Source organism: Scyliorhinus torazame, chromosome 2 (genome assembly GCF_047496885.1).
Source record: "Scyliorhinus torazame isolate Kashiwa2021f chromosome 2, sScyTor2.1, whole genome shotgun sequence".
Taxonomy (NCBI): Eukaryota; Metazoa; Chordata; class Chondrichthyes; order Carcharhiniformes; family Scyliorhinidae; genus Scyliorhinus; species Scyliorhinus torazame.
The window spans coordinates 303,121,927-303,134,543 of record NC_092708.1 but is presented as its reverse complement, the minus strand read 5'-3'; the positions used below and the strand labels follow the sequence as shown (position 1 = coordinate 303,134,543).

The following is a 12,617-nucleotide window of genomic DNA, read 5'->3' as shown; positions in this document are numbered from 1 at the left end:
TAAAATTGGAAATACTTAAATCTTGGGTTTCTATGAGTTATGATTTGAATTGGTGTGCAAGAATTAAGGCAGAAAATGTTCCTGCAATTGTGTATGCATTCATAATGCTGAAACAAAAATTGATTCAATTACTTTACCCATTACTGGAGGTAGTCTATGGAATTTTCTGAAATTGTGTGTGTGTGTATATATATATATATATATATATATATATAAAAAGTGTTAAATCACTTTCTGGGTAAAATAATGATAGTGATGATGCTTCAGAGTTAGAACTAAAAGGCTTCCCACTCCACTGCTAATAGAACAAGAACTTAGATTGAGAGGACCTAATTTTAGTTCTTGTCCCAAAGACCTATTGGGCAGAAGATTCATCTACATATTCTGGCTTGGATTAGAAACATTTCAAAAATGAAAGGCAGAATTTATGAACACATTCACCAAATATCAAGTTCCTAGCTTGCCCTACATGAAGTTTACATTTTCTCCCCGTGTCTGTGTGGGGTTCACCCCCACAATCCAAAGATGCGCAGGTTAGGTGGATTGGCTATGCAAAATTGCCCTTAATTGAAACAAATTAATAATTGGGTACTCAAAATTTTTTTTTAAATGTTTTTAAAGTTCCTAGCTTCCCTTGATTGGTCCTTTGATTTTCATAGTAGAGTGGGACAAGAATACATTTTTATAACACTTAAGATTATTACCTACAAATGAGATTACCGTTTCAATGTATCTATGTCCCTTTCAGATTCTTGTACTTCCGGTTATAGTAAGAAATGTATGGATTCCAAAAAAGAGCATTGCTAATGTAGAGTTTTAAAGAGTCTAGTCCCCAACCTCCACTATAAAATGGCCCAAAAAGAACTGGCAAAATATTGAGTCAGTTTTTTCCTGTGGGCTTTGGGACCCCAATGGCAGGAGCAAACAGAGGGTTCTAAGCGCTTATAGGGAGACAAACCAAGAAGCCTGCTGTCCAATTCAGGATAGCTCATGGCTGCCGATCAGAGTCAACCGTCCCACAGAGAGACTTTGTAGAGTTGTGGCAACATGTTAATGATACAATACTGCAACAAAGGGATTGAGAACACTGCACTTATATCCCTGGAGTTTAGAAAAATGAGAGGTTATCTCATTGAAACGTAAAATCCGAGAATATGGTGTCACGGTCCCAGAATAAGGTGTTGATCGTTTAGGATGAAGATGTAAGGAAATCTCTTCACAAGGAAATCTCTTCACTTGAGGGGTTATGAATCTTTGAAATTTTCTAGCTGAAAAAGTAAGTCAATGGATTAGATGTACTGAGGGAATTAAGAGATAATGGAATAGTACAGGAAGGTGGAGTTGAATGGCGGAGTGAGCTCAAAAGGCCTAAATGGCCTACTCGTGCTCCGATTTTTGTCCAAATGTGTTTGTTTAGCCGAATAAAAAAATCGTGTAACCTCTTTTCAAAGAGGAAAGTTAGAAAAAACATTTAAGAACCAGCATCCCACCTGCATGATCTAGAAAGGATACTGAAAAGCGGTTTGATCTTACAGGATGAAATCTTTGACATGGTTAAGCCTAAAGATCCATATAAAATCACCCTTCAAGACTTAATAAGCAGTGGACAAGGTGACACAGTCAGCAGCATTCTAATTGATCTAAATGGTTTTTGGACTTATGAAAACCGAGAAGTTCTTGTTGCAAATGACAATGATGGTGGTGCTGATCTGGATGATTCATGATTCCATCTGTGCAGCTTCCTTTCTGATTCTCACCTGTACTTGATCAACATCTGTATTGACTATATAAATTGTACATGATATTAAAATAGTTTGCATAAATTTTTATTAAAGTTTTGTAGTGTACAAAAGTGATCTTTACTTATTTATAAAGAACAAAAACACTACAAATAAATAACACAATTATATAGGTTAAACAGTACAATATTGATTTCTAGTGAGTTATAATTACAACAGGTGCATGATATGAAAAGGTGAATGATATTGCAAGGCACGACTGCATTTTTATCAGTGAATTAAGGCATTGTTTCTTTTTGAGGTGGCAGGGGGTGCAAGGAAGGGGAAGAGAGGGCCCTTGCATCATTATCCATAGATAGCTCCTTCTAAGTTGGTATAGAATCACCTCTTTGCTTAGTTTCTGTTATGGTGGTAGGATCACTTTCCATTTCAAAGCTGACATTCACAAATGATGCATTAACTACTGGCAGGCCATCATGTGCGCTGACCACATCTTGCTGCAGTCCCATTTGTTCTTGGTAATTCTTTTCAGCTTCTTCTGACATTTTGTTTTCTTCCTCTTCCTCCTCCTCCTGTAACATTTACACTTTATTAACACATCTGACCTAGAAAATATTTCCAAATGATTCTTGTACAAACTTACCATCCCATAAGGTTATATTTTTCAATTCTATATTTATTTTTTCTTCTAATGTCAATTCCTTACCATCCACTCTTTTGTAGACATTGACTCCTTGCTGACTAGTTGCATGACTACCAGTAAACCTCTGAAACCTTGCCCAGAGCATGTCTTGGCACACTATTCAATCACAAGGAATATGCTGTACATCCACATGTGCATTTTCAGCACTGGATATGGATATGTTTTCAATTCTCTAACCCAGAGACACTCTTGCTGGCTTGGCTGTGATCAGCTAATTCAACAAAGGAACATCTCTAATCTGGGGGTCTTCATGGTCTGTGTAGCTCAGTTATCTACTATGCCAGCTCGTAAAGCCAGAAGTTAGTTTGATCTGTCGTATTTACACATTTAAAAGAAAATCACTATCTGCCAACTGCAGTAACGAAGCAGAAATACTGCATAACTAGTGTCTCATGCAGTGACCATCCTCCTCCTCCTCTAGTTTCTAATCTGATGATGCATTACTCAAAGCTCATCAATCTGGAGTGTTATATACACATTCTGTAACAATGCTACTTCCGTGATACAGAATTACTTGGGAAAGAGGATTCCACTTGGGCAGATAAGCCAAATCTTCTGCTTTTAGGTTGGATTTTTCACACTGATGCCAGATATTCCATAAAGCATAGACTCCTGGCTGGCAATGGTTGCCATCCTCTGGTAGCTCTTACTATTGGGAATTAAAAGGCTTGATTTACTGAGTGTTAAAAATGTTATTATGGAGGACAGTGGTTAGCACTGCTGCCGCACGGCTCCGAGGACCCGGGTTTGGTCCCGGTCCTTGTAGAGTTTGCATATTCTCCCCCATTTTAGTGGGTCTCGCCCCACAACCCAAAGATGTGCAGGGTAGGTGGATTGGCCATGCTAAATTACCCCTTTAAATAGAATTTTTTTTAAATAATAAAATATTCTTCTTGTTCATTTCTCAAACAATTCTTGAAGAAAGATTTTAAAAAGCCAGCTGGATTAGAAGTAACTTAACTGATCAAGCACATGCAATTTTCTTACCTCCTTCTTTATCCTGTAGTACTCATCAATAGCATACTGGTACTTTGGAGCATTTATACCAAAAAGTGAAGCTAACTTTTCTCCCAAGAAGTCACAAACTGTTCAAAAAAAAATTATAAGCTTATTACTGAAAGTTCAGTTTTATAGTGAACTCTTGTACAAGAACCGGTGCCAAAAACCTACATTCTTTCTTTGCCACATACTTTCCAGAATTTTCTTGTTTACACCCTATGCTATTTTGCTATAACCGTCTCCTGTTTCGCTAATCTTTCCTCCATTTAATCTTCCACCTGTCATTTAATCCCCTAATCAAAGAACCATCTTCTAATTCTGAGGAAAGGTCATTGAACTGAATATTAACCCTGCCTTCCTTCCTCCATCTACAGATGCTCCTTATTCTGTTTGTGTTTCCTGCATTTGTTCATCTGTATTTCTCTTCTGTTTTATATACTGCCATTTCTCTTTCAGGAATGCCCACATTAAATAAGTTACGTCCTTATTTGATTTCATTTGGAATGTATCCTTTATTTTGATCATTGGTTAACTAAAACTTGTCTTGACATCCATGACTCTTAGCAACTTTGTCGAGCTCTGACTTCCGGGTGCGGCGATGACCAGCTGAGTCGACGTTTCGGCAGCTCCCGGTGAAACGGACTTTTGGGCTCTTGATAGGAGCCCCAATGGCAATTTTGACGGCTAAAAACACTGTGCGGTAAACCAGAAGGGAATCCCCCCTGGATGAAAAAAGGAGAAAGTGGCCGGATTGCAGTGGATCCTTTAGAACAGCGGCAAGGAAGGCAAGCAAAAACCAAGATGGCGTCGGAAGGTGGCAGTTTAACATGGGGCCCTGAACAACAAGAGTTCTTGAAATGCTGTGTGGAAGAGCTCAAAAAGGAAATGAAGAAGAAAGAGCTGTTGGCCCCGATACTACAGGCGATCGAAGGGCTAAAGGAGGAACAAAAGACCCAGGAGCGGGAGCTTCGGGTCGTGAAGGCAAAGGCAGCCGAGAATGAGGACGACATACAGGGCCTGGTGGTGAAGACGGAGACGCATGAGGCACATCAGAAACGATGTGTGGAAAGGTTGGAGGCACTGGAGAACAGCGCAAGGAGGAGCAACCTGAGGATTCTTGGTCTTCCTGAAGGTGCGGAGGGAGCGGACGTCGGGGCATATGTGAGCACGATGCTGCACTCGTTAATGGGAGCGGAGGCCCCGGCGGGTCCGTTGGAGGTGGAGGGAGCATACCGAGTGATGGCGCGAGGACCGAGAGCAGGAGAAATTCCCAGAGCCATAGTGGTGAGATTCCTCCGTTTTAAGGATAGAGAAATGGTCCTTAGATGGGCAAAGAAAACTCGGAGCAGTAAATGGGAGAACGCGGTGATCCGCGTTTATCAAGACTGGAGTGCGGAGGTGGCGAGAAGGAGGGCGAGCTTTAATCGGGCCAAGGCGGTGCTTCATAAAAAGAAGATAACATTTGGAATGCTGCAACCGGCAAGACTGTGGGTCACATATCGAGGGAGGCACCACTACTTTGAGACGGCGGATGAAGCGTGGACCTTTATTGTGGAAGAAAAACTGGAACGAGCGGGTTATTAAAAAGAACGTTTGAACATAGTGGTGGGGCGAATGTGGGGGGCGAAGAGGGGGGTTAAAAAGGGGGGAAAGCGGAGTTTTATGTACTAATCCTGCGATGTGGTAACTTTTCTCTCTTCCACAGGTGGTGATGGGGGAGGAGGGGAGGTGGAGGAGATGGGGCGCTGGCCATTGGGGGCAGGGCCAAGGGAGAAGCGCGGGCTTGGTTCCCGCGCTATGATAATCATGGCGGGAATAGAGAAGCAGGAAGGAGGGGGCGTCGCACGGTGCGAGCCGAGGTCACGGGGGGGAAGCCGAGGTCGGCCAGAGTTTGCTGACTTCTGGGAGTAACATGGGGGGAGTAACATGGGGGGAGTAATTACGCTAGCGGGGGGGGGGGGGGGGGGGGGGGGGAGGGGGGAATTACTGGGTTGCTGCTGGGGAGAGGGGGGAGCTGGTATGGGAGGGGATGGGCGGGGGGGGCACCGCCTGGGGGAGATACAGCTGCGTGGGAACCGGGTGAGGAGCTGGAAAAAGGGGATGGCTAATCGACAAGGGGGGGGGGAAGGAAGCCCCACAACCCGGCTGATCACGTGGAACGTGAGAGGGCTGAACGGGCCGATAAAGAGGGCACGGGTACTCGCACACCTTAAGAAACTTAAGGCAGATGTGGTTATGTTACAGGAAACGCACCTGAAACTGATAGACCAGGTTAGGCTACGCAAAGGATGGGTGGGGCAGGTGTTCCATTCAGGGCTAGATGCGAAAAACAGGGGGGTGGCTATATTAGTGGGGAAGTGGGTAATGTTCGAGGCAAAGACTATAGTGGCGGATAACGGGGGCAGATACGTGATGGTGAGTGGCAAACTACAGGGGGAGACGGTGGTTTTGGTAAACGTATATGCCCCGAACTGGGATGATGCCAATTTTATGAGGCGGATGCTAGGACGCATTCCGGACCTAGAGATGGGAAAGCTGATAATGGGGGGAGATTTTAATACGGTGTTGGAACCAGGGCTGGATAGGTCGAAGTCCAGGACTGGAAGGAGGCCGGCAGCAGCCAAGGTACTTAAAGATTTTATGGAGCAGATGGGAGGTGTAGACCCGTGGAGATTTAGCAGACCTAGGAGTAAGGAGTTCTCGTTTTTCTCCTATGTCCATAAAGTCTACTCGCGAATAGACTTTTTTGTGCTGGGAAGGGCGTTGATCCCGAAGGTGAGGGGAACGGAGTATACGGCTATAGCCATTTCGGATCACGCTCCACACTGGGTAGACTTGGAGATAGGGGAGGAAACAGGAGGGTGCCCACCCTGGAGAATGGACATGGGACTAATGGCAGATGAGGGGGTGTGTCTAAGGGTGAGGGGGTGCATTGAAAAGTACTTGGAACTCAATGATAATGGGGAGGTCCAGGTGGGAGTGGTCTGGGAGGCGCTGGTTAGAGGGGAGCTGATATCAATAAGGGCACATAAAGGGAAGCAGGAGAGTAAGGAACGGGAGCGGTTGCTGCAAGAACTTTTGAGGGTGGACAGACAATATGCGGAAGCACCGGAGGTGGGACTGTACAGGGAAAGGCAAATGCTACATGTAGAATTTGACTTGCTGACTACGGGCACTGCAGAGGCACAATGGAGGAAGGCACAGGGTGTACAGTACGAATATGGGGAGAAGGCGAGCAGGTTGCTGGCACACCAATTGAGGAAAAGGGGAGCAGCGAGGGAAATAGGGGGAGTGAGGGATGAGGAAGGAGAGATGGAGCGGGCAGCGGAGAGAGTGAATGGAGTGTTCAAGACATTTTATAAAAAATGAAGCTTAACCCCCGGATGGGAGGGAGAGAATGATGGGCATCTTGGATCGGCTGGAATTTCCCAAGGTGGAAGAGCATGAAAGGGTGGGACTGGGAGCACAGATCGAGGTAGAAGAAGTGGTGAAAGGAATTAGGAGCATGCATGCGGGAAAGGCCCCGGGACCGGATGGATTCCCAGTCGAATTCTATAGAAAATATGTGGACTTTCTCGCCCCGGTATTGACGAGGACCTTTAATGAGGCAAAGGAAAGGGGACAACTGCCCCCGACTATGTCTGAAGCAACGATATCGCTCCTCTTAAAGAAGGAAAAGGACCCGCTACAATGCGGGTCCTATAGACCTATTTCCCTCCTAAATGTAGATGCCAAGATCCTGGCCAAGGTAATGGCAATGAGAATAGAGGAATGTGTCCCGGGGGTGGTCCACGAGGACCAAACTGGGTTTGTGAAGGGGAGACAGCTGAACACGAATATACGGAGGCTGTCAGGGGTAATGATGATGCCCCCACCAGAGGGGGAAACGGAGATAGTAGTGGCGATGGATGCCGAGAAAGCATTTGATAGAGTGGAGTGGGATTATTTGTGGGAGGTGTTGAGGAGATTTGGTTTTGGAGAGGGGTATGTTAGATGGGTGCAGCTGTTGTATAGGGCCCCGATGGCGAGCGTGGTCACGAATGGACGGGGATCTGCATATTTTCGGCTCCATAGAGGGACAAGGCAGGGATGCCCTCTGTCCCCATTATTGTTTGCACTGGCGATTGAGCCCCTGGCGATAGCGTTGAGGGGTTCCAAGAAGTGGAGGGGAGTACTTAGAGGAGGAGAAGAACACCGGGTATCTTTGTATGCGGACGATTTGCTACTATACGTGGCAGACCCGGCGGAGGGGATGCCAGAAATAATGCGGATACTTGGGGAGTTTGGGGATTTTTCAGGGTATAAATTGAACATGGGGAAAAGTGAGTTGTTTGTGGTGCATCCAGGGGAGCAGAGTAGAGAAATAGAGGACCTACCGTTGCGGAAGGTAACAAGGGACTTTCGTTACCTGGGGATCCAGATAGCCAAGAATTGGGGCACATTGCATAGGTTAAATTTAACGCGGTTGGTGGAACAAATGGAGGAGGATTTCAAGAGATGGGATATGGTATCCCTGTCACTGGCAGGGAGGGTGCAGGCGGTTAAGATGGTGGTCCTCCCGAGATTCCTCTTTGTGTTTCAGTGCCTCCCGGTGGTGATCACGAAGGCTTTTTTTAAAAGGATTGAAAAGAGCATCATGGGTTGTGTGTGGGCCGGGAAGACCCCGAGAGTGAGGAAGGGATTCTTACAGCGTAGCAGGGATAGGGGGGGGCTGGCACTACCGAGCCTAAGTGAGTATTATTGGGCCGCTAATATTTCAATGGTGAGTAAGTGGATGGGAGAGGAGGAGGGAGCGGCGTGGAAGAGATTAGAGAGGGCGTCCTGTAGGGGGACTAGCCTACAGGCTATGGTGACAGCCCCATTGCCGTTCTCACCGAGGAACTACACCACAAGCCCGGTGGTGGTGGCTACACTGAAGATTTGGGGACAGTGGAGACGGCATAGGGGGAAAGACTGGAGCCTTGGGGGTGTCCCCGATAAGAAACAACCATAGGTTTGCCCCGGGGGGAATGGATGGGGATATGGAATGTGGCAAAGAGCAGGAATAACGCAACTGAAAGATCTGTTTGTGGATGGGAAGTTCGCGAGTCTGGGAGCGCTGACCGAGAAATATGGGTTGCCCCAAGGGAATGCATTCAGGTATATGCAACTGAGGGCTTTTGCGAGGCAACAGGTGAGGGAATTCCCGCAGCTCCCGACACAAGAGGTGCAGGACAGAGTGATCTCAAAGACATGGGTGGGGGATGGTAAGGTGTCAGATATATATAGGGAAATGAGGGACGAAGGGGAGACTATGGTAGATGAACTAAAAGGGAAATGGGAAGAAGAGCTGGGGGAGTAGATCGAGGAGGGGCTGTGGGCAGATGCCCTAAGCACGGTAAACACGTCGTCCTCGTGTGCCAGGCTAAGCCTGATTCAGTTTAAGGTATTACACAGGGCGCATATGACTGGAGCACGGCTCAGTAAATTTTTTGGGGTGGAGGATAGGTGTGTGAGGTGTTCGAAAAGCCCAGCGAATCATACCCATATGTTTTGGTCATGCCCGGCACTACAGGGGTTTTGGATGGGGGTGACAAAGGTGCTTTCAAAAGTAGTGGGGGTCCGGGTCGAACCAAGCTGGGGGTTGGCTATATTTGGGGTTGCACAAGAGCCGGGAGTGCAGGAGGCGAGAGAGGCCGATGTTTTGGCCTTTGCGTCCCTAGTAGCCCGGCGCAGGATATTGTTAATGTGGAAAGAAGCCAAGCCCCCGGGGGTGGAGACCTGGATAAATGACATGGCAGGGTTTATAAAGCTAGAGCGGATTAAGTTCGTTCTAAGGGGGTCGGCTCAAGGGTTCACCAGGCGGTGGCAACCGTTCGTCGAATACCTCGCAGAAAGATAGATGGAATGGAAAAAAGAGGGCAGCAGCTGCAGCCCAGGATCGGGGTGGAGGGGGAGGAACCAGAAGGACTCTCAGGGTTGTTAATATATACTGTATAATATGTATAGGTCGTTGCGACAGGTAATTATATATTGGACTGTTAAATTATATTTTTGGAGAGTGTTACTTGTGATAAGGCAGTTGCCAATTAGGGTTCGTTTTCATTTTTGTTATTTATTATTTATTCATTTTTTGTTTATAAAATAGGTCATTGTTATTTGTGTTGTTATAATATTGTGTAAAGGATGCACAATGTACTGTGTTGGTTGACCAAAAATTTTCAATAAAATATTTATTTTAAAAAAAACTTTGTCGAGCTCTGATTCACTCCACATAGATAGCAGTTTAGATTCCAATATTAATATTTTCAGATCCTGTGATTGGATATATTAATATTTAGTATCACTAACCGTAGCTCATGCCACTTCATGAGATCTATTATCTCTACTGTGCCACCACATTCACACCCTCAGTCCATCTGTCTCTCTCTCTCTCTCTCCAGCAGCACCTACTCCATTTTAATTCAAAACTGGCCTGGGTCCAACTTTAATTTCATCCTTTATCTCACCCGTGCTTCAACAACTCTTGGCTGCCAATCTTGATGTTTCTTCCCCTCTTAATCCTATCAATTGACATGTTTTCACTCTAGCCGCTGACCTTCATCTCTTTGACATCCGCCCCATCTCCCCAATGATCAACCCACCCTGTCTCAGTGTTCCCATTATCCCTCGGGTCTCTTATCATCACAATCTTTTTATTGAGAACTGTCCATATCAGTTTCTCCATTCTGCTCTCTCAAATCCATCTCTCCATAACTTTTAGCACTCCATTCTCTTAGGTCGTACACAGCCAATTATCAAATACACCACGTATTTTATTGTATGACAAAAGGACCTCTACTTTGAGGCTGAATGGCAACTCTGTCTGAATGTTTTTCAATGTGGTTGATTCTTAACTGCCCCCTCAAGGGCAACTCCACTCACTTCCTCCAAACAAAATGTCACTATTAAAATCTGCCTGGGTCCTAACTATGCCTACCTTTTTTTATTTGTTCTATTTCAACTCAGCCTCCCTTTCTGACCTCTGGAATAGGAGTTTGAGGTGCTGCATTTGGCCTTAGTGCTTCTAAGCTAAGGAGAGTGGAAACATATCAAACACAGCTCTCACTCCAAATTGGCATTGTGACTTCTGCTGAAATGAGAGAGCAAAATAAGCTTAGCTGCAATAGCCTACAGGAGAACAGCTTGCCAACAACAATGTTCTGGACTTGGGATTTGAAAAATGCTCACTTGAGCTGCAACATCCAGGAAACCATAGCTCAACAATAATTACTCTTAAAAAAGGAATGTGAGGAGATAAAAAATCCTGTCTCTTTTTTCCAAATGTTTCTTTTTTAACTGCTGCCTCACAGCGCCAGGGACCTGGGTTCAATTCTAGCCTTGGGTGACTGTGTGTGGAGTTTGTACGTTCTCTCCTGTCTGAGTGGGTTTCCTTCCAGTCCAAAGGTGTACAGGTAAGGTGGACTGACTACACTAAATTGTCCCTTATTGCCTAAAAGGTGAGGTGGGATTACAGGGATGGGTTGGGGGCATGGGCCAAGGTACGGTGCTCTTTCAGAGGGTCAGTGCAGAATAAGTGGCCTCTTTCTGCACTGTAGGGATCCTATGAATTCAATGAACTAAATTTAAAGCATTAATGCTCTGAAGGTATTTCATAACTGACATTTAAAAAAACCATTTGTGACTTTACCGTAATTAATATATTTTTTAAGAAATTGGTTTACCACCCCTCTCCTCCTCAGCCAAATAACAGGGAGCTAAATATTGCTCCATACTTGGAATAATATGAAGAAATGAGTTTATAAATACTGGGACTCAACTGGGGCAAGTAAAAGGAAATAAAGTAAAGTACAAAGGAAATTAATCGGAAGCTGTTGGAAGACATCTCAACCTCAGTTTTTCTACTCCTTTCACTCCATATCCATCTCCTCTCTGAATTTACAGCACTCCATTTTCTTGGGTCCAACATAGATAATTATTAAGCCTGCCAACACTAGAGGTATTTTTCTTGTATGTGAAAACCACTGGGGCTGCAGTTGTACATTGCAGCAGCAATATATATCAGAGACAGAGGAGTTAAGTTCAATCTGACTGCGCAATTTGCAGTGAGCCAGATCAAGCACGGATTGATCTTTGGGCAGGTACTTGCCCAATCACTTGTTGCACAGACATAGAAACTAGAAAAATACAACAGAAGAAACTGCATCAATCACGTATGTGAGAAAGTGATCCCAATATAATTTTCCTTGTTCTACATAGGGGTAATGAATCTCTGCTTGGCACTTCCACTTGATCTCTAAATGTCAAGAATTTGCAGTGTGGGAAACTAAGCTTAAATATTGACAGTACAACAATGTTGCAGATATTTTACAGAGTGACAAATGCATTAAGTTAAAGAAGCATTTGTCCTGTCATTTCCTGCTGTGTACTTTAATTTTTTGATGAGCAAAGTAAATTATTATCCATTTCCAACAAGAGGTTGTAAATGTGGATTTCTAAAATTACAAACTTTTATAACAAGCACAAAGTGTAACATGTAAATATTGTACACATTGGTGCAAAAATGTCGTATAAATCACTATTGTAATCCATGATACACATATAACATACATACCCGAGAGTGTTCCTGTAGCAAATCTTAGCATGTAGAACCACAGGAATGGGCCCCAAGGAAGTTTGCTCTGGAAAGAAAACATGGGTTCCATATTATGCACTTGGACATTTATTTCCTCCTGCAGTTCACAAAAATAACTTCAATAAACTTCAACCTTACAGTATCAATCATAGGCAATAAGTCTTTTTTTTCATCCTCTTGTTCCTCCTCATCAGTACTGTATTCCTCCATCGTTTCGCCACTAGCAAAGTGAATGATTCTCCGAGGAGGCTTTTGCTTTTTCGTACTCGCGTCTCCAAGTTCTACATTCTCAAATGATTTTCCATTTGCCTGCAACTTAAGGGAATAATAAATTAATTAAACCATTTAAATTAATGCTTATTGGGCATATACAAAGCTATGCAGTATTTTATCTTTGGAAGGACTGGGCGATGTGGTTAACTTTACCCCTTCATTTTTGCAAACTAGTTAAGAGTTCAAATTACATCAATGAATGGAATTTCTTCATTCTCTAATCTCTGAAGTGATCCTAAATGAATAAATTTCATTTTAAAATGAATAAAGTCTCTCATTACTTTTTTAA

General features: G+C 44.3%; 2 protein-coding genes across 2 annotated transcripts in view; one reads left to right on the top strand and one right to left on the bottom strand.

Annotated features, from left to right (window-relative positions):
• ppp2r3c (protein phosphatase 2, regulatory subunit B'', gamma) overlaps positions 1-1,852 on the top strand; it is a 39,895-nt gene extending 38,043 nt beyond the window's left edge. The window contains exon 13 of the mRNA XM_072489009.1: positions 1,536-1,852. Within this exon, the coding sequence (XP_072345110.1) occupies positions 1,536-1,724 (189 nt within the window). The 3' untranslated portion in view covers positions 1,725-1,852. The remainder of the gene's footprint in view (positions 1-1,535) is intronic.
• On the bottom strand, positions 1,811-12,394 carry fam177a1 (family with sequence similarity 177 member A1). The gene is made up of 4 exons (XM_072489025.1): positions 12,194-12,394; positions 12,035-12,101; positions 3,430-3,527; positions 1,811-2,311 (listed from the first exon to the last, which is right to left on the bottom strand). Exons 1-4 carry the CDS (start codon positions 12,263-12,265, stop codon positions 2,105-2,107), a joined length of 444 nt encoding a protein of 147 aa, XP_072345126.1. The 5' UTR covers positions 12,266-12,394; the 3' UTR covers positions 1,811-2,104.
• Positions 12,395-12,617: the final 223 nt, after the last annotated feature.